Source organism: Alligator sinensis, unplaced genomic scaffold (genome assembly GCF_000455745.1).
Source record: "Alligator sinensis unplaced genomic scaffold, ASM45574v1 scaffold550_1, whole genome shotgun sequence".
Taxonomy (NCBI): Eukaryota; Metazoa; Chordata; order Crocodylia; family Alligatoridae; genus Alligator; species Alligator sinensis.
In genome coordinates, this window is record NW_005841980.1 from 2,376,504 (window position 1) to 2,404,488 (window position 27,985).

The 27,985-nt window shown below is 60.2% G+C and overlaps 3 protein-coding genes across 3 annotated transcripts; 1 reads left to right on the forward strand and 2 right to left on the reverse strand.

The window, feature by feature from the left end:
• Positions 1–452: 452 nt before the first annotated feature.
• Positions 453–9,153, forward strand: CCDC69 (coiled-coil domain containing 69; the record flags this gene model as incomplete). The annotated part of the gene is made up of 9 exons (XM_025200963.1): positions 453–989; positions 4,834–4,903; positions 5,038–5,198; positions 6,013–6,088; positions 6,456–6,529; positions 6,784–6,885; positions 7,379–7,497; positions 7,862–7,959; positions 9,018–9,153. Coding segments are annotated over 8 exons (1,173 nt in total), but the record flags the coding sequence as incomplete, so codon positions are not given.
• A 34-nt stretch (positions 9,154–9,187) lies between these two features.
• Positions 9,188–16,581, reverse strand: LOC102378360 (platelet-derived growth factor receptor-like protein). Its single transcript, XM_006021179.2, has 6 exons — positions 16,258–16,581; positions 15,091–15,430; positions 14,176–14,327; positions 13,595–13,888; positions 12,956–13,095; positions 9,188–12,728 (listed from the first exon to the last, which is right to left on the reverse strand). The coding sequence occupies exons 1-6, from the start codon at positions 16,310–16,312 to the stop codon at positions 12,516–12,518; spliced, it is 1,194 nt and encodes a 397-aa protein (XP_006021241.1). The 5' UTR covers positions 16,313–16,581; the 3' UTR covers positions 9,188–12,515.
• A 393-nt stretch (positions 16,582–16,974) lies between these two features.
• LOC102378606 (cationic amino acid transporter 2-like) lies at positions 16,975–23,237 on the reverse strand. The gene is made up of 11 exons (XM_025200965.1): positions 22,862–23,237; positions 22,224–22,379; positions 21,591–21,759; positions 19,883–20,019; positions 19,405–19,627; positions 19,112–19,248; positions 18,490–18,592; positions 18,014–18,156; positions 17,706–17,872; positions 17,396–17,504; positions 16,975–17,090 (listed from the first exon to the last, which is right to left on the reverse strand). The coding sequence occupies exons 1-11, from the start codon at positions 23,235–23,237 to the stop codon at positions 16,975–16,977; spliced, it is 1,836 nt and encodes a 611-aa protein (XP_025056750.1).
• Between the last annotated feature and the right edge of the window lie 4,748 nt (positions 23,238–27,985).

Here is a 27,985-nt window from a genome sequence, read left to right on the forward strand (position 1 = left end):
TCAGCTACCGGGCAGCTAATGCAGAGGCACCACTCAGGACCGTCCATCAATCAGCTGGCTCGGAGATCACGCGGTCTGAATCAAGCCATCCCGATGCGTGCTGCTGCTGAGTCTGCTAAAAGCGCTGTCCTGTACAAATGGTGCCCATCGAACTCCGTGGAAGCTACTTCTCTGTGCGGGAAATGGGTCCCCTGACTTGTGTGCAGCACTACTCGTGCAGAAAGAGATCGGGGGTAGATGAGACAGGCGCAGAATTCACCGGGCAGCTGAAAAGCAGGAAAAATAAATCAAAACAACATTCCTCTCCTTTCCCGGGTGCCCGTCTGCTCTGGCCAGGAAAGGGAATCCCGAATGTGGCTGCTGAATGCAAAGAGTCAGCCCCAGCGTTCAGTTTGTAGTCAAGCCGAGGATGGGGTTTTTAGGTCTTGCCCAGCAGTGTCCAGATGTGACTAACAGACCTGCTTCCAGGTTACAGATGCCCGCAGGGGAAAGAGAGGCTCCGGGTACAGAGGTCTGAGGGATGGGCAGCCTCTGGTCCGTGCAGAACTGAGAGCAGCAGCTGGAAGTTTCCCGGGAGAGCAGATGTTGTCAGTGAAGACAAGACCCCGTTGACCCACGTGTGCTGGGCCCAGCCCGGACCTGAGCTGGACCCTTTGTCCCACGTGCTGGCTTGTGCTGTGCTGAGCAGGGCACGGCCAGGGTCCTCGGAGACCCAAAGCCACGTGGCAGTGCAGGCAGGCCCGGATCCTGTCCTGTGCCCTTTTGCAGCGGCAGCAAACCATTGCTTCTACTCAGGCTATGGCAATGCCAGTCAATCTGACACCTGTGGCTTCCCGAAGTGGCCTGTGGCCTCTGAAAAACACCCGGGCACCTGCACACCTTCTCAGCCTTCACCGGGGTCTGAGCATCTTCCAGCAGCACGTGGATGCGCGTCTTGTCTGCACGGGCAAGTTGGCTGCTCCCTGCTCAGCTCTGCAGGGAATGGAGGGGTACGTGAGAGAGAGAGGGTTCAACTCTCCTTTTGTGCCAGCTGTGCCCTGCCCCTGGAGCGGGGACGGGGGAAGCCGGGGTGGTCCTTGCTGTGGTGGGAGTTTGTTTCCCTGTCCCAGCTTGGCTCCTAAGAAAACAGTCTTCTGCACAGAAAAACTTAGCTTTTGCAGTCCCCCTGTGCTCAGAGCAGCCCTGGCAATCATCACAGAGCCACGGGAGCCTTTGGCACAGGGTGAGGCCTAGAGAAAGTCTTGGGAGACCCCATATAGCTCCGGCTCTCGTGGTCTCCTGGTCAGCGTGGTCCCTCGCTCCCCTCTGAGCGGAGCTGGGAGCCGTCCCCTCCGTGCTGGCTCCTGTGGGCTCTCTCCGTTCCCACGTGGGGCTCCCCAGGTTGCAAGGCCGCCAGTGCCCGGATGCAGCACTGCCCTGGCACAGGTCTCCAGCTCCCCCTGCAAGGCCAGGGCAGCCCCGACCCCCTCGATGCACACTCGGGCTCACAGGAGAGGTGCAGCAAAGGGCAGCCTCCCTTCCCTCCTCTCTAGCTCTCTTTCAGATGAGCAGCCTGGTTGCAAACTCCTTCTAGGGCTGTCCAGAAGGACGCTAGCCCCCGGCGTGGGCTCTGGACAGGCTTTATTAGTCTTTGTGCTGCTGCTTCGGCTGGGACTTGGCTCCGTCTCGCGTTCTGTGTGCGGTGGTGGCAGGGAGCCTGCTGGCCTGTGCAGAATGGGTCGGGCATTTCCAGAGTGCAAGCGCTAAGTGCTCGCGGCCGGACTCGGCACAGCACCAGGAACCCGGCGCAGGAGCTGCGAGCATCGGGCGGGAGGTTCCCTCGTTGCTAAAACGAAGTGTCTTGCCCAGGGTCAGCCAAGGAGGTCCAGGTTGGCATGTCCTTGGCTATGAACCCCTTGTACAGGAGGTCCGCAGCTGCAGTAAGGGGTCAGTGGGGGCTGCCTGAGCATGACCAGACCTGATTGGGGGTGGGAAACTGAGGCATGGAGAGAGAGGTCTAAGAGGAGTCTTGTCATCGCCCAGCCCTAAAGGAGCAATTGCCTGTCCTAAAGCAGCCCGAGGCAATGCCTTCCCTGCCTCCTGTGACTGTAGCTGCCCCTTTTTCCACCCCTGCGTGCTCTCACGCCTGCCCCACGTCTCCTGTGGGAAGATCTGTGGGGATCGCCACGTGCAATGGGTTATACAGGAGGCCAGAGCCAATGATTTAATGCTCTCTCTTGGTTTTAAACCACTGATAAGAGCCCTCTGCAATCTCCCCACCCAGTGCCTGGACTTGCATTGGCATGCGTTCCTGGCCTGCCGGCTCTGGGAACTGTTTACTCTTCAGGGCAGTGCCAGCGCTTCTACCAGGGCAGGCTTTGTTCCTGGCTTAGCACATCCTCCTTGCCCGGCACTCGTTCGTTCCCAGCTTGTAGGAAAGTCAAGCTGGAAGGGACCTCACGAGGCCACCTCCTCCAGCCCCCTGCTCAAGGCAGGACCAGTCCGATTCAAACCCTCCCAGAGCTGCCCCTGTGCCCCGCAGGGCAACTGGCGGTGGGGGCAGCTCGCAGGGCCTCTGTTTTCCAGTCCACGGTTTGGATGACTGCGGTTTCCCTGTAATCACATGTTTAAAAACCAGCTCAGGGTTATTTACTGGTCGATGCTTTCAGTGCTGACTAACCGCCTGCTGCCTCGCCGAGTTAACTGGGACGTCCTGCCCCGGAAGAGGAATCTGTCTGAAGGTGCAGGGACGTGAAAGGCTATTTAAAACAGTGCAGGGGGGCAACCTTTTGGGCACGCTGCCACAAATTAGCCCCAAAACCTACCCAAGTGCCACTCCGATCCCCTTCCCCTGCCTGATCTGCTGCTCTGCTTTCTGCTCCCCATCCAGTCTGCCACTGTGTTGCCTGTTCCCTACTTAATCTGCCGCATATCCTGCACAGAAGCTGGCCCCCCGTGCCTCGGGTTGCCCAAGCCTGGTTCAAAGCAGTATAGATGTTGGGCACATGCATATTGCCTTTTTGCTGGCAATTTATGTACGCTCTGGCCTGTGTACAGCGCCTAGCACGCTGGGCTCCATGTCTGCCTGGGACCTTGTGGCCAAACCTTTGGGCACTTCACCGTGGTCCAAGGATGCTCCAGGCTCTTTATACAGCAAGTCTTTCCCGTCCCCTGTCAGGAGTGTCCCTAGCTGTGTCTTGGATGCCGCGGCAAAGCCTTGAACACAGGCTTTCCTTAGCGGACGCAGCATCGGTGTGGCTCTCGGTCCTCTGCTCTCCCCATCGGAGAGGCTGGACTCGGGGCTGAGGGCACAGAGCAGTGCCAGGGGCCGCTCTGCTCTAGGAGCCGTCATGCCCGACGCCGGCAGACCCTCAGCTGGGGTGAGCTCTGCTTTCAGCAATGCAATTTGGTGCGGGCAGTAAATCGTCCCGCTGTCCTCTCATACATCAGGGTTTCACCAGCCTGACTCGAAGCGGGGTGAGGGACACGTTGGGGAGTGACGTGAATTTTGGGGAGGCTACAGACGGGCTGAGCTGGGCTTGGGAGCAAGGGGAAGCAAACAGCAGCTGCAGTCCTTGTTCCCAAAGCACCACGGGGCTGAAGCCTCCTCCTGCCACTTCCATGGGTGGAAGCCCCCTGACACTAGAGCACCCCACATCCATGCCATCGGGCCCCCACGGGGGCTGCAGTGGGGGCGAGACACCCCCGCTCCTCCTCCGACACCTAAAAATACCTCTTTCCAGCGGCTACCCCGGAGCAGCCGGGAGCTGGAACGTGACCCGCTGAGCCCATGTCCCCGAGTGAGCTCCTCCGCCTGAGCTATATAAAGGTGCAGGGATGGAAAGTGAGAGCCCTTCCCGCCGGCCCGGCGAGGGGGAGGCCGGCGATGCTAAAACAAAGCATTCCTCTGCTCCTGATGTCACTGTCTGCACTGGTGCCAGATTAGTTTGAGGAGCTGCTGGGCACTCGCCCTTGATTTATTCTTATTTTTCCTTTCTCAGGCCTGCCAGGCTCCGGCCTCCAGCCTCAGCTATTCCTGGGCTCCCAGCCTGGCTATAAAAAGCAGCAGCAGAGATGCGGCATTTGTGGGCGTCATGCTCCGAGCTGCACCCACGGCCCGGTCCTGGGGACCGGCCGGCAAGAGGCCCTGGGGCAATGGTGCTGTGCGGTGGGGAGATGGGTTATGGGAGCACCTGGTTGTGCCAGGGTAGAGTTGTACATCCCGCGGGTCCTGTCCCCCGCCATCCCAGGAAAGCCTGCCCCAGTGCTGGGATGAGGCACATCCTTCAGCCTGCCTGGAGGAGGTGTGTAGGGAGAGGCCTGGGCTGTGTGTGTGTGACCAGGGAAGGATGCACATGTGGGTCTTTCTTTTGCCTTCGGTGCCAAGCACTTGTAAGCCCGGCACCCCCGGCCAGGCAGCAGAGCGAGTGCATCGAAGCACAGCAGTAATGCAAGCAGGTGTGCATGGTCCAGCCTCTTGTGCCTGCTGGGAGGGCCAAGGGTCCATCCTCTGTAGCAGGGGATGGCTGCATGCGGGGGTGACAGCACATGAGCAGCCTCGCTTCCCAGCCCACCTTGGGATGCTCCAGGTTTCGGGGAGCAGGGTGGAGGGGTGCTTCTAGGGATTTCAGGGGACCATGCAAATGCCATGGTAAGCAGCCCAGGCCCGAGAGCTTCCAGTCGTGATGACTCCAGGGAAGGGACCCCATGTGCAAGCAGAAGCAGAGGTGGGATAGCAGCCACCATGACTTCGCACTGTCCTTGGGACCTCTCTGAACCCGTCCTTTGGCCCCAGGCCTCTCCTCTACAACTGTCCTCCCCTTGCATGACTCCAGCTCTTTTCATTCCCAGCAGAGACGGCCGAAATCTCCCCGGGCAAAGGGAGCAGCGTCCCAGGAGCTGACGGCTTCAAAGAAAGCAAAGGGTGAGGCGCAGGCGGCTGCTAAGGACTCGCCCTTGGACTTGGGACAGGGTGGAGAAAAGTCCTTGCCCCCTCCACCCCTACCCCACCTGCCAAACCAGCCCCTGGCATTTAAGCCATCTGCATTTAACTTGCAGCTCCCCTGCCTGAGGATGTGCAGAAGGAGAAGGCAGCGCTGCTGGAGGAGCAGAGGAGTCCGGCGAAAAAGCTCCCGCGGGGCCAGCAGGAAGACGGCGAGAGATGGAGGGGGAAGGCGGCCACCCAGGCTGAGAGGCTGACCCAAGGTGTTGGGAGCCAGGTGGGACCCAAGCTCCCCGTGGGCCGAGAGCCCCTGTCCCATGTCTCGGTGCTCCCCGCCATGGCATTAGCCCTGCACGATGGCTGAGAGGGAGAACAGGGCAGGACCAGGCACCATCCCATCACTCAATAGCCCCAGTCCTGCAGGGATGGCAACCTGCCTGTTCCCCCTGGCCACAGAGTGCAGAGCAGGTGCCTTCAGCTGCTGTGTGCAGGGGGTTTCTGGGCAGGCTGGGGTGCCCCGGGGATCATCCGCCAGTCCCGTGCCTGTGCTCACAACTCTGATGTCAGTGTGTCTCCTTATCCTCAGTGCAAATATTGCACTTTGCTTTGGGGCCTGATGTGGCGGGGAAAGGGGAATGGAGATGTTTTGGATGGGGTTCAGTTTGGGCCAGGCTGGCTGCTTTATCATTCCCTGGAGAACCAGACAGAGAGCCCCTTGGGCACAATCTGCACGGCTCCCCAGAGCCCACATGGGCTGGGGGGAAGCATGGACCCAGGCAGCCCTAGGGGCTGGGGCTTCCTTGCATGCATCCAGGAGGGCCTGGGTGAGCTTGTCTGGTCTGCTCAGGCTGCAGAGCTGGGGTGGCAGGGAGCGTGAGAGCATGCTAGAGACACAAGGCATGCGATGCCTGAGACGTCTACACAGCCAGACAAGATTGGCGCTGGCCTCTGAGCACCTGGAGCTTGGGACTTGCTCAGGTCTGGGCAGTGCAGGGCAGGGGCACTGTGCCCCACAGAGGTCTGGAGATGAGGAGAGCCAGCTCAGGTGGGATCCCTGGGCATGCAGGACTGGTTGTTCACTTGCTTTCTAGGTGCCAGGGCAGAGCGACGTGGAGCATGAGCTGCAGTTGGATGCACTGAAGCGGCAGCATGCTGAAGCCCTCCAAGGTAGGGGTCTGCATGGGGATGGCTCCCTCCTGTCCCCGGCGCTGCCTCGGCCTGGTGCTCTTCTTGCCCATCAGCAGAGCACAGGACACATGGTGTGCATAGGACCATGGCCTATTGTGCCCCTACCACTGCCTGCCTGCATCTGGCATGCTGTCAGACAGCTGTCCTGTTGTGCTGGGCGATGGCATCTCCCCCCTGTCCCCTCACAGCCATCAGCCTGCTATCTGCACCCTGGTTTTCCAGGGATCTCCCAACTCCAGGACACTGCATGGCCCCTGGGCACAGCCTAGTGCCCTGCTGGCAATGCTATCCACTAGGCATCCCTTGCGGTCGCCTCTCCCCTGACTGTCCGTGTTGTTCCCTGCAGACCTGCAGCAGACGCACGACCAGGAGAAGCTGCTCCTGACCGAATCCTACCAGCAGACCCAGGCGTCCTTACAGGTGCTGGCCCGTGGCTTCTGCCTGCTCTCCCCTCTCGTAGCCTGTGGCCCTGCTCAAAGCAAGAGAAGCATGAAAGCTGTGCAGGGACCCATGCCTTTATTTGCTCTGCTATGGGGCTGCTGCCTGCATCTCCTTTCTGCATGAGGGGTGGCTTGGAAGCAGACTTAAGGCAGCAGGGTCTGGGGGTTGGCTTAGAGGCAGCTCTGATTCAGGGCTCCTAATTGCTCCCCCTCTGCTCTTCCCTCCTGCCCTAGGAGATGATCGAGAAGCTGAACTCCCAGCTGAAATCCTTCCAGGAGAGAATGAAGCGGGTGGAGGAGTCTATCTTGAGTCGGGACTACAAGAAACACTTACAGGTGCGGGGGAGAGAGAGGATTGGGGGTCTCGGGACTGCATTTCCACAGCCCTTTGCATGCCACTGACCTTGGGCAAGGCTGCCAGCCTCGTGCTAGGGCAAGGGGCAGCCTCTGATAGGCCTCTGAACCCGGGGGGGATCAGGGCTTTGGTACCAATGTGAGAGCAAACAGGGGGATTCCCCATGCCCTTCATGCCTGGGGAGCTGGGAGCCTGTTGGAAACAAGCAGGGCTTTAGTGAGTAGACTGTGAAGGCGGCATGGGCACAGGTTATGCAGGTGACCTTGGGCTCTTGCATTGGCGTGGCCAGCTCCACTGTGGGCACAAGTGCATGTGGGGCAGGAGTGCACGGCAGGGAGCATGCGGTGTAAGGATCATCTCTGGCTTTTGTCCTCCCAAACCTCCGTGCAAGGATGGGATCCAAGCCAGAGCCATGCACGGGCCACCCTGGCGTCGGAGGCAGGGTTTTGCATGCCCTCTCTCTCCCCTTCCCAGGATTACGGGAGCCCCAGCCAGTTCTGGGAGCAGGAGCTGGAGAGCCTGCACTTCGTCATCGAGATGAAGAACGAGCGCATCCACCAGCTGGACAAGAAGCTGCTGAACCTGGACCTGTGGTGGGGCTAATGGCTGCTTGGCACAGCTGCTGGGATGGACCGGAAGGTCCCCCACCTGCGGTGCGCATGCTGCTCTCTAAGCACATGTCCTCTGGCTCTGAGTGTCCTAACTGGAGCCCCGGCTGAGCACATGCAGGCAGGGAGTTCAGCCAACACGGAGAGGGTTACACTAATAAGCTGAGGCTTCAGCCCTGGCCCTTGGCTGGCATGCAGCAGATGCTGCCATGCACCACCGAGCACACACACAGCCTGCATTTGTCACAGACCCGTTTTAGGGTGGAGGTTGGACCTGGCCTCGTTAGCCCCTCACAGGGGTTCCCAACTGCCAGATCCCCCTTTCCCAACCCCGTGTGGCTTAATCTAGGTGGAAAGGAACCTGCAGCTGGAAGAGAAGGTGAAAGCCCTGCAGCAGGAGAATGAGGACCTGCAAGTTCGGACGGAGAAACACTTGATCATGACCAGGTAACTGCCCTCCCCAAGCCGGGGCAAGCCAGCACTCCCGCCATCGCCCTTTGTTACCCCCCAGGCTCCATGGGCTGGCAGTGAGCTGTGGAGGGGGTGCTATTCCTAGCATGGGGTATACCACAGGCACTGCCAGGCGAGAGAGGTACTCAGGTGCCACTGTACCACATGGGGAAACACTGGCTGAGCCTGTCTCTGCATGTATGTGGTGCACAACTAGGGGTATATGTACGTATAGTGCACCCCTTGGCTCTGGGAAGTGTGTGCAGGGACATGCATGATGCTGGCTCTAGAGAGAGAGTGTGTGTGTGTGTGTGTGTGTGTGTGTGTGTGTGGGGTGCACGGGTAGGGGTGTATATACTTATAGAGCACCCCTTGGCTCTGGGGAGCATGTGCATGTACATGCATGATGCTGGCTCTGGGGAGCACAAGTGTGTGTGTGGCACACGTAGGGGTGTATGTACTTGGAGCACCCTGGCTCTGGGGAATGTGTGCATGGGTGTATGTACATGCACAATGATGGCTCTGGGGAGTGTGTGTGCATGTGCCTGGTGGGCACGCATGCAAAAGTACACAGGATGCATGTGGCTCTGAGACCACAAGTCCATTCAAGGTCTAGGCACTGCACAGAGGTCAACGCAGGGACAAGAACCAGCCCCTACATCAGTGGTTCTCGGTCTTTTTGACACGAGCTGCTCCCCCCCCACACCCATTAGACTCAAGGCCCCTTGGAAGATGCCAGCTCTTTAGTTTTCACTTGCTTTTTTGATGATGGAGAAATACTAGAGCAGTTCTTCTGTTGCAAAGAACTGGGCAAGCCCGTGACCGATCTGAATGCTCTCAACACCCTGGATTTCCTATTTGAAACCTCTGGGTTTAGTTTGTGAATCCTGTCTGCCCATCTCACAGTACCCTTAAAAGGACCTCCAGGCACCTTAGGGTGCTGCAGCCCCCTGCTTGAGGATCACTACCCGGGCACGGGGGGAGCCCATCTCTGCCTTGGCACTCCCTGCTCCATCCCCTATCCCTTCCTCCCTACCCCTGCTGTCCCCTTGCAGGCAGCTGTCGGAGGAGCTGCTGGCCACGCGGGGCGCGCTGGAGAAGGAGTCGCAGCTGCGGGAGCAGGTGCACCGGGAAAAGGAGGAGCTGCTGTACCGTGTCCTTAATGGCGATGCACCCACCACCTTCCCACTGCCCGTGGCTGAGGCGCCCCTCATCGCCACGTAGCAGTGGCCCCTGTGACTGTCCCCTGGCTGCTATGGGGGGCTTGGAGCCTCTGATGGGGCTTCCTATCCTGCGGTGACAGGGGAGTCCTTTGTAGGACATTGCTTATGGACTTTGCCCATCTCCTCTGTGCCCCCTTCCTGGCTCGGACCTTGGGGGAAGCCACAAGCCACCTCCATACTGATAAGCCGCGGGGTTACCAGTGTGCCTAGATGGAGCCTCTGGCTCCCAGCAGCAGAAGGAAACTGGGCAGCAAAGCCACGTGTCTGGGAAGGGGACCCGAGCTGGGTTTTGTCAGTCGGTGAATATGGAACCAGAGGTGGATCTGAACTGGGAGTCTCTGGGTCCAAGTGCCTTCAGGTCTGACTCCGGCCCTGCGTTTTATGGCTCATGTCCATCTCTCTCTGCGTCCACAGGGCCCGACTGTCCTGTAGGCTGGTTGCACGAGGCCCTTTGGCAGGAGCATGGGAAGTGGGTGACAAAAGGGAGGCTGCATTGCTCCTTGACTCCCATCCTTTTGCTCCCAGAAGCCATGTCCTGGGCTGAGGCTGGGCGGTGCCCATTCACTGGGCAGAGCTCCATGCACAGGCTGCTCGAAGGCTCCCTCTGCCTCTTAAAGAAGGGGCCAGTGCAGCTGTATTCCCTGTTGAGACCTCTGCCCTGGCAGCCTGGCACAGAGGGGCTCTGTGTGTGTGAGAATCCAGGTCCTTCAGTGCCCAGCGGCTTCCCCTCCCCATGCACTTTGTTCCCCGTGTCCCTGAAAGCCTTGGCCGGGCGTTCTCCACAAGCCTGCACAATGCCATGCATCTCCCCCATCCTCCCTTGTTTGCTTTCATCTTCCTGGGGAAGGAGACTCACTCCTGCTCTACCCCATCACTCCTTGCTGGACCTCTCCTGCTCCCCCAGCAGCCAGGGACATGGCTGCAAGCTCCGTGGTGGCTTCAGGTGTGCAGGGGTGAGCAGCTGAGCTCCTGCAAGGACCAGCTGCATGGGGAGATGTACTGGAATCACGTCCTGCAGCAACTGGGGCTTGAAGCTCTGCAGGAGGGGGCAGGTGCTTGAGCTGTGAGCCTGCTTTTGAGCAGCCCCGGGATGGCCCAGAGCCTGGTACTATTGTTGAAGCATAGAGTCTTTAGGTTCTCTACAGGTTTGCACCCAGGAGGGTTGCTGTTTCTTATGGGTGGTGGGATGAGTAGGCAGTACTGCAATCCTGCCTCACCCAGGGGGACCGTGATGGACAGCACAAGAGGGCAAGGACCTCCTCCCCTGTGCCCCAGCACTAGGTGGCCCTGGCTGTGGGGTGAGGATCGGTGGGATGTGCACGGTTTGGATCTCCCCCTTTCTGCGCTAGCAGGCAGGAGCCGGGGAGGGCTGGGGCCCAGCCAACCTGCTGGAAAGCCCTGGGCAGCTTGGGAAGTCACTTTAAGGAGTATTTTGCCTGTTTATTTCCTAAAGAAGCTGCTCTTTTTTTTGCAGTGAAGCAATAGTTTTTGGTGCCTGGGAACTGCCAGGTATTTTCACGGGAGTTAGAGTGGCTAGCCGCATTCGGTCTTTGTTCCTCCTTCACTTCCTCCTCTGCCTCTGACACGCCAGGGCCCTGGAGGGACTCTGAGCGTGCATGTAGACGTACAGAAAATGAGCAGCTTCCCTCGCCCTTCCCCAGGGTTCAGCCTTCACCGGCGGCATGTTGGGATCTGCACGCCCTGAGCTGCTCAGCCTGTGCCTGAAAGGACCGAGATCCCCAAAAACCTGAGCCGCTAGCAAACCCCCCAGCCATTAGGTCAGCGACAGAGGGTCCCCAGACCTGGGGCTTCCCTGGAGTTGGTCTCATTGGGCGTTTGTATATGCCACGTGTACAAAGCAGCATCTCTCCAGGGTGAATCTGAGTAGGACCATGAGCCGTGCTCTGCCACCCTGCTGCTCCTGGCCGGAGAACCACAGGGACTATTGATTAATCTCTGCCAGGCTTGATGCCCTCTGCCCTGCTCTTGTCCAATGGCTGGCATCAGGTTCCCGGGTGCTGCTGTCTGGCGTGGATAGGATGACACCGTGCAGAAGAGATGTGGCAGGGGCCGGGCAAGGCATCCGTCTTGGAGCTAGCAGCTGAGCTGCAGCGGAACGGAGCTTGTTTTACCTCTAGGCCTGGATCTTGGGGCAGTCTCTAAAGCAATCGGAGTTGCTGGCTGCTTTCTAGGTCCTTCTCCTGAGCTGGAACAAGCCCAGCGGTGGGGATGAACTGACAGCATCTCTGGAGGATGGGAGGCGGGGGACTGGCACCACTGTATGAGATGCACTTTCCATGCCCATACTTTGGGGAGAGCTTGAGCAGGGAGACCGCTGCACCACTAACAGCCGCAGAGCTTCCCCCAGGGATAGCGTGTGCGTGCGTGTGCTCTGAGCTGTGAGAATACAAGTCTGCAGGACATTACCAAACCAATGCAATGTCGGTGTTTTCCATGGATGGTGAGGTTGCGGGGAGGATGCTTGTGTTGCCTGTTGCTTCAGAAGCCCTTTCCAGCTGTGCAGGGCAGTAGGGCATGGGGAGTTGCCCCTGTGTTTGGCAGAGCAGGGGTTCAACTTTGGCCCCAGGACCCAAGAGACCTGCAGACCTTGCTCAGCTACACCTGGCTATAGGCTGAATGTGAACTGCCCTCACCTGGAGTCCCATCAGGGCTGGGGGGTAGGCCTGGCTCTAGCCACAGCAGAGCTGCCCAGGCTGATTCACAGAAGTTTAGAGTTGGATCATCGGGTCCAGCCCCCCTGCTCTGGGCAGGAAAGACTGCTGGGGTCCAATAACCCCAGCAAGGTGTGTGTGCAGTCTCCATTTGAAGATCCTGGAGCCTGGTGGGGAGGGGAAGGAAGAAAGCCTTTGCAAAGGTATTTTTGCAAAGGTATTTTCTACTTGGTGCCTCGGTGGGTGATGCGTTTGCTACCTGGCACCGTTAGCTTGCAGTCCGACCTGCTGCAGCTCGGTATGGTCATCACGCAGGTGCCTGGGTGCATCCTCCCACCACCCTCCTTTCCCGGACCATTTGTCCAGCTCCCTGCCCCTCTCAGAGCTGGGTTTCCCCAGCTGGGCACACAGCAAGGGCTGAGCTCTCCATAGCCTCTGGCGCTGGAGGATCCGGCTGCAGTCATCATCTCAAGGTAGCCTCACTGCACCCTCAGTGCCCACCGCTTGCTGGGAGATGACCAGCTCTCTCCTGTTTAAAGCCAGTGATTTTAATAAGCAAATGCAGAGGCAGAGCCAGCAAGGGCAGAGAGGCCCCCAGCCTGTCTTGCAGCCACCGGGGAGGTATTACTGCAAGCCCCCAGGCCGAGCAGGGCCTCGGCTAGCCAGGCTGCCCGCCCCGCGGGGCCGGGAGCACGCGGACACAGGTGGCGGCACTGGCACTGCCCTCCAGGTTCTCGGCGCGGCAGGTGTACAGCCCGGCGTCCACGTCCCGTGCCTCGTCCACGTACAGGGTGCTCTCGGCCTCCTGCCGCACCTGCCCCCCGCGGCGCACCAGGTCCGTGCGCTCCCGCACGTAGGGTGGCCTGCCCACCTAGGAAGCAAGGGAGTTCAGGGGGCCAGGGGTTAGGGAGCCAAGGGTTTCATAGGCTGGGAGCCAGGTGGTCTGCATGCTAGTCCTGGCAAAGGTCTGCACGGCAAGCCCTTCACCGCAGGTTTGGGCTCTCTTGGAGGGGTGTACACCTGCAGCAGTGGCCCCCTGGATCCCGGCTGGAGCAAAGAGGGGCTCCCGAGATACAAAGCTGTGGCAAGCTGCCCTACCTTCTGCCCCGGGTACTCCCAGGTGAAGTCCACAGCCACTTCCGGCTCTCCGAGCACCGTGCAGGTCACGTTGAAGTTCTCCCCCACCCGCGCGGAGGTGCCCGATGCCCGCACCGTGGGCTTGGGGGCAGAGGAAGGGTCTGCAAGGGCCAGAGGGAAGGAGTGAGGTGCAACAGGGCAGAACACCCTGGAGAGAGGCTGGACCCCTAAGGCCAGTCCTTTGTGTTCCCAGGTGCTAAATAGCTGCTCCTCTGCCATCGCTGCAAAGCACCCAGACTGGGCCAAGAAGGGGTACACCCTGCCCTTCTGTGGGAGAGGATCCTAGGACCAGGCCCCGCCTAGAGAAAGGGAAAACACCCCCCAGCCCATGCCAGGCTGATCTGGGGGTACAAATTCCTCCCTGGCCCCAAGCTCAGCAATCAGCCGGACCCTGAGCAAAGGAGCAGACCCTCCAGCCAGGGCACTGAGAGGTTTCTGAGCTCTTGGCACGAGCCACCAGCTCCTCTGGGCATCATAGGTGGGCTTGGGGGGGATAGGGTGGGAGATCTGCCGTGGGCAGGACTTCACAGCCAAGCCAGAGCAGGGCCTGGTGAGGGGCCGCGGGGCTTGCTGGGACCCTGGCCGGCAGGCGTCACTCACAGTTGATGTAGACCAGCATGTACTTGGTGGAGATCTGCCGCACGCCGCCCAGGCTGGCCATGCAGAAGAGCGAGCCGGCATAGGAGGGCCGGGAGCGGTGGATGGTGAAGCCGCGCCGGACGTCATAAGAGATGTCCCGACCGTCCACGGGCACCTCCTCGGGGGGGAACTCACGGTGCAGCGTCACGCGGGCCAGCGGGCTGGTCACCTGGCAGGGCAGGAGCGTGGGGCGGTTCGTGCGCAGCTGGACCACCTCGTAGTAATCCTCCGTGGGGACAAACAGCTCCTGGGGGTCTGGGGGGGTACAGAGGACCCGTCAAGTCCTGGCGTGAGAAGGGAAAGCCCCCATCCAGCTGCCGTGAGCCACGAGCACCCAGCGCTCTGCGTCGTCACAGCTCACTGCTGCTGAGGGGGGCAGGACACCTCTCCCCCCGGGCCGGCCAGCTGCTCCAAGGGCCCGCACACCCATCCGAGCAAGCCCGTGGGCTCCCCCTGGCATCCCCTGGCTTTGCAACCCCCCCATGGCATTGCTGCCACCCGCCAGCCTTGCCCTGGGCGTCCCTCCCTGATGGACCCCTGACCTGCAAAGAAGACAAAGGTCTTGCCCGTCCTGTCCTCGCCCTCCTGGCACGGGCTGTCCTGGCACTGGAGGGACCAGCAGCTGTACTCGCCCGTGTCGGCGGCTGTGGCGTTCACCACCAGCAGCTGGCTGAACTTTGCATAGTGCTTGACCCTGGAAGAGAGGGGCCTACTTGGTGTGCCTGAGGACGGAGGGGCTTGGCCGGGCCGCTGCAAGGCTGGCAGGCTCCACGGCCCCTGGCTGCGTGGGAAGGACCTTGGACGCTTGCAGCCGAGATGCACCGTGGCCTGCCTCTCTACCCATGCAGGGGCAAGGGACCTCCTGCTTTCTGATGGCTCTGGCAGAGAGGGGCAGATCCAGGGGTTCATTGTCCAAGCCAAGTGCCTGGCCATGGCAGCAGCTGCCTTCATGGCTCCTCGTCATCTACCCGATCCCTTCTGAGCTCTCCATGCCACAGGCCTTAACGACCCTGTCCCCTTTCTAGTGCTCTCGATGTCCCGCCGAGCCAGCTATCTGCCCTGCTGCTGTCTCTTCCCCACTCCTACCTTGCAGCCCCGCAGGCTGGTTTTTAATGCCTTGCAATGGGGTTATATTTGGTTTTTGCTTCAATCATAAACTGAATCATCCAACCCTGTGCTCCTACCATATTGATACAGCTTCTAGGAGACAAACAGGAGTCGTGTCGTACCTCACACTCCACACCCGCCTTTGCAAACTCCTAGATCTGCCCACGGCTGGGGCATCCCTGTGTGCGTGCACACGCTCCGAGGGGTTGTGCTGGGGGAGACCTTCAGGCTGCCTCTCCCTGTGCACTTCCTAAGAGCTCCCTGGACAGGGATTTTGCACCCAGGCCCCAGACCCCAAGCGGCCCCTTCTCCCCTGTACCGATCCTGGGGCTAGGGCTGGAGCCACGTACCTGAGCCGCCCTTCCTCATCATCTTGCAGGTGGGCTGGGTACCTCCACCGGACCGCCCGGCCCCGGCACCGCAGCTCCAGCGCATCCCCCGCTCGCAGTGCCAGGGACTCGGGCACCTTTTGGAACTGCCCCCGTGCCACCACCTGGCTCAGGATGGAGGCTGGTGGCTTCCCCGCGCTGGGGGCAGCTGTGGAGTTCATGGGGGACTTGACCTTTGGCAGGGGCTTGGGTGACACCAGCTTGGCCTTCCTGCCCATGCCCTGGGCAACCCAGGGTTTGGACTCTCTCGTGGCCTTCTTCTCTGGGGTTTGGAGGCGCCGCGCCTTCTCCCGACCCTCCGCTGGGGGGACAGAAGGGGAGAGGGGGTCAGAGATGCCCCAGGCAGGGGGCCGGAGGCTCTACATGCCCCAGTCCTGGCCTCCCCTTGCACAGGACTTTCAGTAGCAGGGCAGGCGTTGGACCCCGGGCACCGTGCCTCCAGCACGGATCCCATGGGTGCTGCCCGCATCTGCCTGATGGAGGTGACAGATGTGGGCGCTCCCCGCTGCTAGACGGCAGCTGTAGCAGGGGAGGGCACCTGACGCTGGACCCAGGGCTGGCCGTGAGCAGCCTTTGCACGGCCGTGTTGTTTGCCCTGTGCATTCGCACCCAGCCCCCATTGCAGCGGCCGCGGCTCCGCTCTGCCGGCGAGGGGCAACCATCCTGCTCAGAAGGATGGAGGTCCAGGAGGGTGCAGCGAGGCAGACAAGAGCCCTCCTTGGCCTCACCTGCTCTCTGCTCAGCAGCCATGGGCATAGCAGATGTCGCTCCCCATCTCCCCTCCCCAGCTGCTCCCAGGTGCGGGGTGTTGGGGCACCTGGCTGAGAGCAGGCGCTCGGGGGCGGATGGTCCACAGCTGCCAGGGGGTCTCTGGGAAGGGGCTGCGTAGGCTTTTTGCAATGCTGCCCATCCCACCACCCCATGGAGCTGGGGCCCATTGGCAAACTCCAGCCAGGCTCTTGGGGGAAGAAGTCAGCTCCCAATGCTCAGGTCAGGGGCTAGCAGGGCTTGTGTTTGCCCCATGCTGCCTCCCCACAAGCCCCTCGTGGCGTGGGACACAGAAGCCCCGTGCTAGGAGGGGGAAGAAATCCCCCAGCTTGGGGACAGCGTGGGAGCTGCCAGACTTACCCCAGAGGAGGAGGAAGAGGAGGCAGCCCAGCACGGCCAGCACCCTGGGGGTCATGGCGGCACCCGTGGGGCGGCCGGCCACGGCTCTCCCAGCTCGGGGCAGCGAGTGCCACGCTCTCAGCTCCCTCCCAGGGGCTGGCTGGGCCGGGCTTTGGGGGGAGGTGAATGAGGGGCTGGGGTGCGGGAGACGAAGCGGGCAGATTTCAAAGCAACGCCAAGGCTCGCCTCCTTTCCTCTTTAAACAGAATCCTTTTCACACCCGCCTGCGATGGTAGCCCAGGTCCCTCCCGGGAGGTGAATGGAGCTATTCAGCGCCTGGCTCCGACAGGCACGCGCCAGGCTTAAAACAACAGCTCCCACCTCCTGCGTTCCTCGTCCAAGCCCGGACCAGGCATCCAATGGAGAAGGCAGGGGGCCGAGAGGAGGGGGGAGGCCCCAGGATGTGCCACGGGAAAAGGAGGTGAAACCCAGAGAAGACAAGCCCTGCTCCTGGCTATTTTCCCTGCTCTCAGCAGCGTGGACTCCAAGGAGCCCCAAAGCAGGTCCCATAGGGCCGGTACTCACATCTACGGTGATGATCTGTAAGGTCCCCTCCAGCCCCTGACAACTATGAAACGATGAAACTAGGAAAAAATCAGCAGTGGGTTTATCAGGGCTCTGCACCTACAGAGAGCCTGTGGCCTGGCTTCAACGCCATCGCCCCAAGTCACGGCCTTGCTAGACTCGGTTTTTCCTCCTAATCTCATCAGCTGCATCGCCGGCCGCGCTTTCTGACTCTGCCTTGCGTCCCTCGGCGCTGTGACGGATGCCGTAGCCGAAGTAGATGAGGAAACCTGGGGACGCACAGAGCAGCGATGGGTGGCTTCATCCTCCCACAGCCCACATCCTCCCCCTTCCCTGCCTCTCCTCCACCCGCACAGAAAGCCTCTCCAGAGCAAAGACAAGCATATGGTGGGTGTATGGAGAACGGGTGTTGGGGGTATTTGTCTTGCAGAGCTATGCAGCCGTGCATGGATGGTGTCTATCACGACCAGGCCAAGATGTTTTGGGAAGGCATCATGCCGCAGTGCCATAGGGGATGAGGACCAGACACAGACAGCCCACAACCCCCTTGAAACGCCGGCACCCGGAGGCTTACCGATCGCCATCCACACCGCGTACCCCAGCCAGGTGTCCGTGCCCAGCTGGGCCATCAGGTAGCTGTTGGCAAGGAGGCTGAGCAGAGGCAGGAAGGGCAGGCAGGGAACCTGGGGCAAATACATAGGGGCTTTCAGAGCAGGTTGGCACCAGCACCAGGGAACAGGAGGAACGGAGACGGGGGGAATGGGAGCTCATGGGTGTAGGAAGAGAGGGGTGGCAACCGCAGGGACCCGGGAAGAGGGTGACCCTGGTGCAGTCAAGGAGAACAGGACACCGTGTTTCCTTCCCCTATGCGGACTCCTGCTCACCTTGAAGGACGTCTTCCTCTTGCTCTGAGGCTGCCTCCAGATGACGAGGGACCCCCCCAAAATCCCCAGGAGAGGGAGAACCAGACCAGCGATGCACCAGGCTTCCCCAGAGACCAGGCACTGCTGCCCAGCCATGGTCACGGCGCTCGCCGCGCACACCAGCAGGGCTGGGGAGAGGACCACAAAGACACTTTCAGGAGCCAGCTAATGACCAGAGAGTCCCTCACCCCCAAACCGAGCCTGCCTCCAGCTCCAGCACAGCACCCCGGGGAGCAGAGAGCAGCAAGAAAAGGGACTCGAGTGTGTACCGATGAGTGTCACGGCACAGGACACCAGGCTGTAGGAGTGCGGGGTTGGACGCATGGGTGGACGGAGGAGCAAGTCCAGCCGCAGCCTTCTGGCCACCCCCTTGGCATCCGGGGGGTCCTGCGAGTCAGATGCAGGCTGGTACCTGTGGAAAGAGGTGCCAGGCCAGGACGGGTGAGGGCTGTGCTTTTCTCAGCCTCCTGCGTGGACGCCGCGACCCGCTCTCCCATCACCCCTCGGGGAGATGTGGGGGGCACCTTGTCCATTTTGCACTGGACTGGGAAGGCCTGGCCGCGCTGCCCCCCAGGCCGCAGCCCTGACCGACGTGCTGCAAGACCCCTTGCCGAGCAAGGCAGGGAAGGACATGGGGACCCAGGAGAAGAAAGGCTACGCCTTGCAGTGCTGAAAGCCACTGCATCCCAGTCTAGCAAGCCAAGACCTGCTGGGGCGCGGGGAACAGTTGCTCCGTGGCTTTTACCTGAGGAGGAGGACGCAGACAGCGACCAGGGTGTAAGCCAGCAGCGTGCCAATGGACATCATGTCCACCAGGGTTTTCAGGTCAAACAGGAAGGCCATCACAGCTGCAGACACAAGGCAGGGTGAGCTTCCAGCCACCGAATCGGGCCCGCAGGGATCTCGTGTCTGCCCAGAGCTCAGACCTTAGGACGCACCTCTGCCAGCTAAAGAGGCCGCGGTGGTCTCGCCTTAGAGGTCATGGTCGGAGTCGCTGGTGGACAGGACTCAGCCATCTCCTGTCTTTGGGGACAACTGTGCCACCACCACAGTCCCCACTGGCCTGGGACACCACGTGGGGAAGACCACGAGCCTGGAGGCCCGGTTGTGTTGGTGAGAGCGCTAGCCGCTGGGAAGACCCCCATGATTTGGAAAGACAAAGCTCAGCCTGTATAAGCCATGCAGCCCTAAGCTGGGGTCCCCGGTGCCCTCGGCTCTAACTGCAGCTCACCACGGTTCATCCTGGTTTGGATCCCAGTCCGGTTTGCTTTGGCTTGTGCTGCACGGACCTTCCTGGCGAGAGGCAGCTTTGTGGGCATGATCGCTCTGGGGAGCCCGTGGCCTTTGCTGCTGCAAGACCCACCTACCTGCCACTGCCCCCGACACCAGGGTGGCGACCACGGGGCTCTGGCGGCTGCTGACTTTAGCCAGAGGTTTGAAAAGGAGCCCGTCTCTGGCCATGGCAAACAGGATGCGTGGCATGGGGAACATGGAGCCCAGCAGGCTGCGGAGGAGGAGGGACAGGGACATGAGCCACCTACCTTCCTCCGCTCGTCTCCTTTCTCTTGCTGAGCTGTGCTGTGTATTGGGCCAGGCCTTTGACCCTTGCTGCACTATCTTGACCCTTGCTGCATCACCCTCCCTGAAATGGCCTCCTCACCTGGTGGTCAGGGCACACAGCGAGCCCACGGCCACTGCGTACTTGGCCGCGTTCCAGCCCACGTACTCGAAAGCCGCTGGCAGGGGGCTCAGGGGGTCCAAGAGGTGATAGGGCATCATGAGCGTCAGGGCAGCCGAGACCCCGAAGTACGCCAGGAAGCAGACCAGGAGGGAGATGACGATGCCCAGCGGGATGGATTTCTGCGGGTGTTTCACTTCCTCCCCTGGGAAACACAAGCCTGGCTGGTTAAATGTGGGCGTTTCACGTGGTCCCGTGGCTGCTGCAACACCACCGCCCCCACTCCTGACCCTCACCAGCTTCCCAAATACAGCAAAAGACTCGGAGGGGCTGAGCAAGTCCAGCCCAGAGTCCTGGATGCTAAGCCTGGCATTTACTAGGATGCCTTCTGCAGCTCTGGGCAGCGTCCCTGTGTGTACCCGGGGCTGGCGCTCACGTACTCCCCCCACTTCTCACTTACCCGTGGTGGCAATGCAATCAAACCCAACGAATGCATAGAAGCAGGTGGCGGCTCCGGCTAGCGTCCCGCTGAACCCAAAGGGCATGAAGCCCCCAACCCCGAACGCTGATGTCCCATTGCTTGCCAAGGACTGGTTACTACGGGCAGAAGGAGGGAGCAGGAGTCAGCCTGGGGGACCCCCCGCTCCCCCCCAGGGGCAAGCGGTGCCCTGTCTCACTCCCATCTGCTAGGCCTTGGGAAGGACAGGTTCAATCCCTTGCTACCAACTCCCTGTATAACCTTGGTGACATCCCTTAGCTGCTCAAACAGCGGCAGAACAGGACGTCAGCCCTGCCCTTCCTTGTGCTACGGACAGAGACCTTCCCTGGGCTCCCACCTTGCAGGGAGCCCCTCCTGCCTGCTCAGAAACACGGCCACAAGGAAAGCCCGGTTCACTTTTTCTTGGGTCGCTCCCTATTTTAATCAGCTCTGCCAAGTTGGTGCAATGTTGCAGCAGGCATTGTTTCTTCAGACGGATTTGGCAAGCCTACCAGGTCCCGACTCAGAGCCATGCAGTTGTCAGCCTGGTCCCCCTGCCCCCCTGTGCTAGTCTGGCTGCCTTCCTCCGAGCCCACAAAACAGAAAGCGGCCAGGGTGCTTGCTTGCATCACGCCTGCAGCCACGGCCTGAACATCCCTGAGCCACAGGAGAAGACTTGCATGCTGCGATGGGTGCCCCAAGGGGAGCCCTGCCTCTGCTGGCATCACCCCAGCTGCACGGCTGGCAAGAGCAATCATAGTCGCAAGCTGACACCATATCCAAGCGCACGCAGCCATTTTCTCTTCCAGCCCCGTGGCGGAGCCCCGGGGCCTGGGCTCAAAGCAGAGAAATAAGCAGCCACATCGATAGGCAGCGTCGGTGGATTTGATGCAAGGCAGCAAACTCGGGGGGTGTCTAGGAACGCTTCAAACAGCTTGTAGCCTGCAACTCTGTTCCCCGAGCACAGCGGGCTTCCCCCTGGCAGACAGCGGTGGGGTCCAGGGTCGACAGGCTACCATGCACTGTGGCAGTGGACTTGCATGGTGTTCAGGTAATGAGTTGCCTGAGTGGGAGGGGAGGATACGTCCAAGTGGCTCGAGGGGATGCAGCCAGGCTCTCTGATAGTCCCATATCTTTTTATGTTCTCCTGCTTCCCGTGCTGCTCTCTCCCAGCTCGTGTCCTTAGGGCAGGGTGGAGGAGGTGATGCCTTGTGCCTCAGCTGTTGCAGGTAGTGCTGTGCCTTTACCTGCCCTCGCTGGGTGTGCCTGCCCAAGCACCAGGTCTGCTCCCTGCCAGCCCTGTTGCCTTGTGCTAGTCTAGAGCTCCCTACGGTGGAGTCGTCTAGATAGACCAGCTTGGGCTCCCACAAATAACTGCACCTCCACCGGCTTGGATTTGGGCAGAGCCGACCAGAGCCAGGCGCTGCCCAAAGCCTAATAAACACTTCCCACCCAGTGCTGTTCATAGCCCCCTCTCCAGCACCCTGGGGAGAGGGGCTTCATGGCACGCCCAGAGCTGGGAGGTCGCTCTGAGCAGACTTCAGGGTGCTGGGGAACACGACTGGTACAGCTGGAGAGAAGGCAGACGGGATATTTAAAGCAGTTGGATCAGGGATGGACGTTCCTCGATAAAGCAACTTGTCCAAAGGGGAATAAAGAGCAGGGCACGGGGCCGTGGCCAGGCTCTCACCTGGCTGCGTGGACCGCCATCCTCCTCAGGTCGTCCACACTCAGCCGCCAGTTCCTCACGTCCCCCTTGATGAAGCCGCTCACCGTCACGAATGCCAGGACAAGCACGTTCACGGCGGTGAAGGCTTTGTTGACCGTGGTGGACTCTTTCACGCCAAAGGAAAGGAGCCCTGGGGACCCCAAGCGAAACAGCGGGGAGCTCAGGGGCTTGAGAGGTGGCTGGTACCATGGGGGAAGGGACCAGGACGGGAGGCACCGGGGTGAGTGAGCATGCACGCTTTTCATCTTGGGGCACCTGAGCTCAAGAGATTCCCTTTAAGTGCTTCGTGCAAGGCCTGCAGGGTGCAGGGAGCTGGACAATGGAACTGGCCTTGGATGGGGAGATTTCTCCTTGCCTCCAGCATGCAATGCTACAGCCCCTGCAGTGAGGTCCTGCCCCAGCATAGCAGAGGCACAGCTGGGCTGGGGGTGCAGGCCAGGGACGGGAATACCCGGAGAGGTTGGGGGCAGCAATGGGGCGCTGGAGGCTCCCTCTGGGGCAGCGCAGAGGAGGGCAGGACGCTGCAGGGCTCTAAAAGCAAGTCCAGCACCCAAAAAGCAATGCATCGAGTGAAGACAACTGCAAGCTTTGTACCTGACAGCATAGCAATGAGGCAGACAGCAAAGATGTCCGGGTATTTGGCCAGCCCGGGAGAACCCATGGCCAGGTAGGTGCCGAAAAAGCTCCCCATCTTCTTACCGAGGAGCTCATCGAACGTGGCGCTCCAGGCCCTGGCGACACTGGAGGTCCCTGGGAAGAGGCAGCGGTGAGCAAAGGGAGCGGCACAGGGAGGCCGGACCTCCTTCCCCGACATGAATGCAAGGCACGGCAACCCACTCTTCTCCACCACGCTCCCTCCTCCTGCTTCTCTGACTTGTCCCGTCCGTCCCCCCATCGCAGACTGCCTGTCTCCTTCCCCTGATTCTCCGCCCTGTCTTCTGCTAGGCCTGGCTGCAAAAACACTCTTCTGAAAAGTGCGCTGGGTCAGAATTGGGCCTCATTTCCCGCATGTTGAAAAAGAGCTGGTTTTCCCCTTTCCCCACATTTCGGACTCCCCCCACCTGTATTCTGCATCGAAAAGGCTACCACCACTTCAATGGATTGAATACCAGCAGATACCCAACTTTCCTGACGGCTGTGATCAACGTTTCCCAAGGAACTGGGGGGAAAGAGATGTGAATTTATTTTAAAAGCAAAAAGAGTTGGATTATTTTGGGAGGGGGGTCTGGTACCGATGACATAGGACAGCAATAGGTTCCATCCGGTCACGAACGCCCACAGCTCGCCCACCGTCACGTAGCTGTAGAGATACGCCGAGCCAGTCAGTGGCACGCGGGCCCCGAACTCCGCGTAGCACAGCCCGGCCAGGATGGAGACCAGGGCTGCGATCAGGAAAGAGATGATGATGCTGGGCCCCGAGCTGGCTTTAGCCACTTCCCCTGCCAGGACATACACCCCGGCCCCCAGCGTGCTGCCCACCCCCAGCGCCACGAGGTCCAGGGTGGAGAGGCAGCGGCGGAGGGCAGATCCCTCGGAGCTGCCGGGGGCAATCGCCTTCCTCCGGGAAAGCATCTGGAAGACGGACCTCAGGGCTCCCCAGGCCGACATCTGGAAGACAGGAAATGCTGGGGAGGGGGGACAGCTGCGTGCCAGGTGGTTGCCCCGGGGAGGTGCCAAATTTGCCCATCTTTGCAGGTTCCTCCTGGCTCCGAGATGAGATCTCCATTACATGAACCAGCCCCCAAATATAAAGGAGGATATATATTATCCTCCTGGGAGCGTTTGCGGGGTGTCGCTGAGGTGGAGAAGTCGAACTGGTGGGACACTGTTGGCATGGCGGTCCCGGTCCAAGAGCAGACAACCGGGCACCAAGAGTCATTTGCCCGTCTCAAAGTGCCTTGGGAAATGCCACTCTCCCCATTTTACTGATGGGGAAACTGAGGCCGAGAGAGGCAAAGTAACTTCCCCGAGGTGCCACCACAAAGCTAGGACTGACTCACGAGACAGCAGCCTGCACCCAGCGTGCCGGACCATGCTCATGGCCTGAACGGTCAACAGCAGTGATGCCCTTTGGCCCCTGCCACAGGACAGCAGTGCCCGGGGATGCTTCTCAGCATCCCCCCTGCTGCACATGCATTCCTGGGGGCAGCCCGGGGTTTATTAGGCTTTTACCCAGCCACTTTCTGCAGGTCAGGCTCAAGGGCTCAGCAAATGCGCACTGAATTCCTGTGCCTGCTTCTGCCCCGCCTGGAGCCTCTGCCCCACCTCAGAGAGCAGCAAGGTGCCTGCTTGCTTTTAAATCACCTAAATCTGCTACTTGCAGTGTCGGTGCCATGTGTGTCTGGGAACCCCGGGTCACGGCAGTTCGATTGGGAGCTCTACAAAAGGCTCCCACGGGACTGAGGTTGCAGGGAGGGTGCTGGCCACAGCCCAGTCTCTGAACTGGGACTGTGCCTGCCTGGCACTGGTCCTGCCATTGAGCAACGGAAGCAGCTCATGGCACCCTCTTCCCTGGATGCACAGGTCAGCCTGGAGCCCCGAATGCAGCGTGGTTGTCCTGTGCAGCACCCCACTCCTGCCAGGGCCACGGCCGTGCCGGCAGCACCGCTGAGGCCATCACCACACCCCAGTGGCTCCAGGAGCAACGGGTCAGCAGCCCCAAGCCCTCCGTGGATGGGACGGGCCGTGTCTGAGCCAGGGGGCTCAGAAGCAGCGTCCTTTCTGCCCTGTCTCTTTGGCCATGTCTTGCCTGGCTTATTGCCATGAGAGGCATGAAACCAATATAAAGTCCTGTGTATCGGATCCTGCTCAACACACGACCCCGCTCACTTTCTCGGGCCTGTTCTCGTGTTTCACCTGCACGTGGTCTGATGGAAACTCTACCCTGGCTTCTCCCCATCCTCTGGCCATCCGGCCCCAAGCCGCCGCTGTCCCAGGTGGGTGACATCCCTTCCTCTCTTTGCCAGCTGCTCTCCGGCCACTTTGCATTGCAAAGTCTGACCCGATTCTTTTTTTCTTTCCCTTTCCAAAATAAGCTACTTACGTTTCGGCTCCTTCGGGATAGCGCGTGCCAGCTCAGACCTGAGAGCGAGCCGGAGACATCCAGCCACGGAGGGGAATAGTTACGCTCTCCGCGCTTCAATCCATGTCATCAGAGGCCTGGCCCTTCCCTCGGCCGGCCTGCCCACCTACCCCTGCCCTCCACCGGCCACTCCGGTGGGCCGCACAATGGGGAATCTATGCAGAAATATTTTTCCCACAACAGTTTCCAAATCATACTCGTGGCACACAATGCTAATAGGCTCAAGCGTATTATCCACCAGCTTTAATTAGCATTTGGACATTCCCAGGGCTGGTTGAGAAGGAGTAGCCTTGCCCTCTTCAGTTTTTTCTCCTGTTTTGCCCTCTCTTTCTCCCACACATTGGGAGCCATGCTGTTTGTTCCTTTTAGGGTCAAAAGGCAAAGAAGGAGAGTCAGGGATGGAGAAGAGGACACTGAAAGCTAAACTCAAAGGGGACTGGACAAATAAACGCCTGGGGCAAAGGTCCGCTGGTAGGTGCAGAACAGGATAGCAAGGGGGGCAGCCTCTGAACTAAAACTTCCTACCCCTTTGAATGCAGGAAATTGCCGTGGGAGAGGAGCAGAGGGTGGGAACCCCCCAAGTGCCTCTACACATGCATTAAAATGCTTTAGTTAATGCGCATTAAATCTAGCACCTCTTTCATTGTGAGGTACAAGGAAAATGCACATTAACCTGCCTTAATGCACATTGACTAAAGAGCATGGCTTTTCAGTGATGCTTCATGCGCATTAGTCTATTTTAATGCGCATTAACTAAATGGCACCTTTTTTTAGCGACACTTTAATGTGCATTAAAAGAGGCTAATGTGCATTAAAGCACACGTGTAGACATGCCCAGTGTGAGACAGGAGGCTGGGCTAGATGGGCCCAGGATGCATCCCAGCAAAGGGTAGCTCTTATGGAAAGTTAACGCTGCAGAGAAGCGGTGGGAGGGGAAGGGCTGTGCGGAGGGCCACGGAGGGAGATGTTACAGCCGGTCCGGCCCTGAACTGTACGTCTGCGGGGGGCATTGCGGCAGTTTTGGCTGCCGGTCAGCTGCAGTTCAGACAGCAGCCGGAGTCCCGGACTTCGGTACATGGCCGAGGCTGTGGGGGCCATGCCCTTCCCTAGTGTTTTGCCTCCGTCCGTCTTCAAATGCTATTGCCTGGCATCACCAGGTCCTGCCCCGTGCAGCGTGTCTGTTTGCAGGTGGCAGAAGGGAGGTGCAGAGAGCTGCAAAGTCACAGAGTCCGCGCAGGACTCCAGAGAGCAGAGGCCGCTGCTGGGGCAGGCAAGGCAGGACTGGACACCAACGCTGCTCTCCGGCGCAGGGAAGAGGGTGGCCTGGCGTGGCCGGTGGCGAACAAGGCATTTATTGTCCTCAGCGGCTGCCACGAGGGAGCTGCCTCTTCTAAGGCACCAGATCACGGCGCCGGGCGTGAGCGTCACCCCAGCCAACTCAGAAACCGAAGAAAAAGGCCGGGGTTGTATTACCAAGCAGGCCAGGTCCAGGGGACGTGCCGGTGGGTGGATCTGAACTCGGGCTCCCAGCAAACGTCCACAAAGCTCGTGCTTTCCCCTGCCACTCCAACCCCCCTGCTTCTCGGTGCTGAGACCACCACCAACTCCTGCACCCCCATCCTTCTGCCTGGCTTATATCTAGATGGCAGGGGCCGTCTCGGTCCCAGGTGATGGGAGCTCCTGGGCTTACCCACAGCACAAATAGGAAACGATGCTAATAACGAACCCAGCTCTGCAATGAGGGCAGTGCTATTCATTTGGGTAGGAAGCATCGCATCAGGGGAGCAAAGCAAAGTCCCCACTTGCTTCTGCCAGAATAGAAAGCCCTTATCTCTACTTGGGTTAGTCTATAAGGTGCAAGCCTACCCTGCCCTTCTGCTTTAGCCGTGCCTGGGATGCTACCTCCGTCCCTTCCTACAGACCCTGCTGCCTCCTTTTTCCAGGTCTTTGCCTTCCTTACCAGCCTTGCTGCCTCAGTTTACCTGCTGAAGTGAGAAGGACAGGATCCCCAGCCGTGAGCCGGGATAGGCAGCAGAGGGCAGTGCTGGTTCACGCACCGGGCAGCAGCGGGGCTGGGCTGGGGGTCTCGGGCCAGGAGAGTGGTCAGCACAGGAGGGGGGCAGAGAAGGCGATGGGCACGGAGGGGCATGGGCGGAAGAGGCGGCCGGCTGGGAGCGGATGGGTACTGTTTTACTGGGCTCCAAGCTGCTTCCTGAATTCTTTGGGGGCTGACTTGTGCTTTTGCAAACCAGCAATACTCTTCGCTCGAACATGACTCACTCCGGCTGACTCATATCCTGCAGACGTATTTTCATATCTTCAAGGACCCGGCTCTTCAGTCCCCCCAAACGTTTCCCAATTTGCAAGCATGCCTGATCAAAGCAAACTTCCCTCGATCAGATTCTGGGTGCCGTCAACCTTGAGCTGCCAGCCGCCGGGCATCGGCAAGTGCAGACGGGGCCCGATCCCGGCCCCCACCTAGGCTGCTTTGGTCCTGACTGGGCCCGTGGTCCTGCCCCTCTCTGGGGCATTTCGACCCCTTCTCCCTGCAAGCCGCTGTGTGCGCAGCCCTGATCCTGCCTGCGTTTCTCTCCCGACCCCATCGGCACCCCCGTCCCTTCCAGCTGGGCCTCACACAACAGCTGCCGGTCCACCCGAGCCAAGACTGGAGCTGTTTTCCTTCCTGCAAGCCCCAAATTAGGAGGGAAGTCCTGTCTGGATTACCATGGTGACTTCCATGAAGCAGCTGCATGTGCTTAACATGCCTGTCCCATCCTTCCAGCTGCTGGCGTGACCTGTGGCAACTGCCTGGGAGACAGCTGTCCAGGCCCCGCGGCTTGGCTGTGGCAGGGGAGGGTCTGTGCAGACCCCCGGCTCTCCCGGCCACAGGGTCTACCGCCTGGTCTGCCTACATTGCAACGACCAGGTCCAGGCAGCCAGCTGCCGTTTCCGAAGTCCCGGTGCTAGGAGCACCTCCAGGCACTGATAGCTGGACTGGGTCCATGAGTCCATTAGGATGCGAGGGCATTCGCCCCGTTAACCTCAGCTGACACCTGCTTGCAAAAGCACATGCATCTCCAGTAGGCTACAAGGTGCGCAGCTTAGCACGGCTTCTCCATGGTAAGGTCAGGGGCTGGGAGAGGGCAAACCTGGCTCAGAGGAGGGGGTTGGAGAGACTCATCTCTATCAGACACCGCATTGCTGCAGGCACCTTATATGGTCTCATGCTGCCTAATCTCACATCTCTTCTGGGGGAAGGATGCAGCCGCCTGCC

Excerpts from the sequence above, each read along its gene's own strand:
- LOC102378606 (XM_025200965.1), bottom strand. The coding sequence starts at position 23,237 with ATGTCGGCCTGGGGAGCCCTGAGGTCCGTCTTCCAGATGCTTTCCCGG. Across the intron at positions 21,760-22,223 it reads CCTCATTGCTATGCTGTCAG|GGCTCCTTTCCTTTGGCGTG; the intron begins GTACAAAGCTTG and ends TGGGGTCCCCAG. Across the intron at positions 18,157-18,489 it reads GTCTGCGTCCTCCTCCTCAG|GTACCAGCCTGCATCTGACT; the intron begins GTAAAAGCCACG and ends CTCTTTCCACAG.
- LOC102378360 (XM_006021179.2), bottom strand. The coding sequence starts at position 16,312 with ATGACCCCCAGGGTGCTGGCCGTGCTGGGCTGCCTCCTCTTCCTCCTC. Across the intron at positions 13,889-14,175 it reads GACCTTTGTCTTCTTTGCAG|ACCCCCAGGAGCTGTTTGTC; the intron begins GTCAGGGGTCCA and ends GTACCCCCCCAG. Across the intron at positions 13,096-13,594 it reads CATGCTGGTCTACATCAACT|ACCCTTCCTCTGCCCCCAAG; the intron begins GTGAGTGACGCC and ends TGGCCCTTGCAG.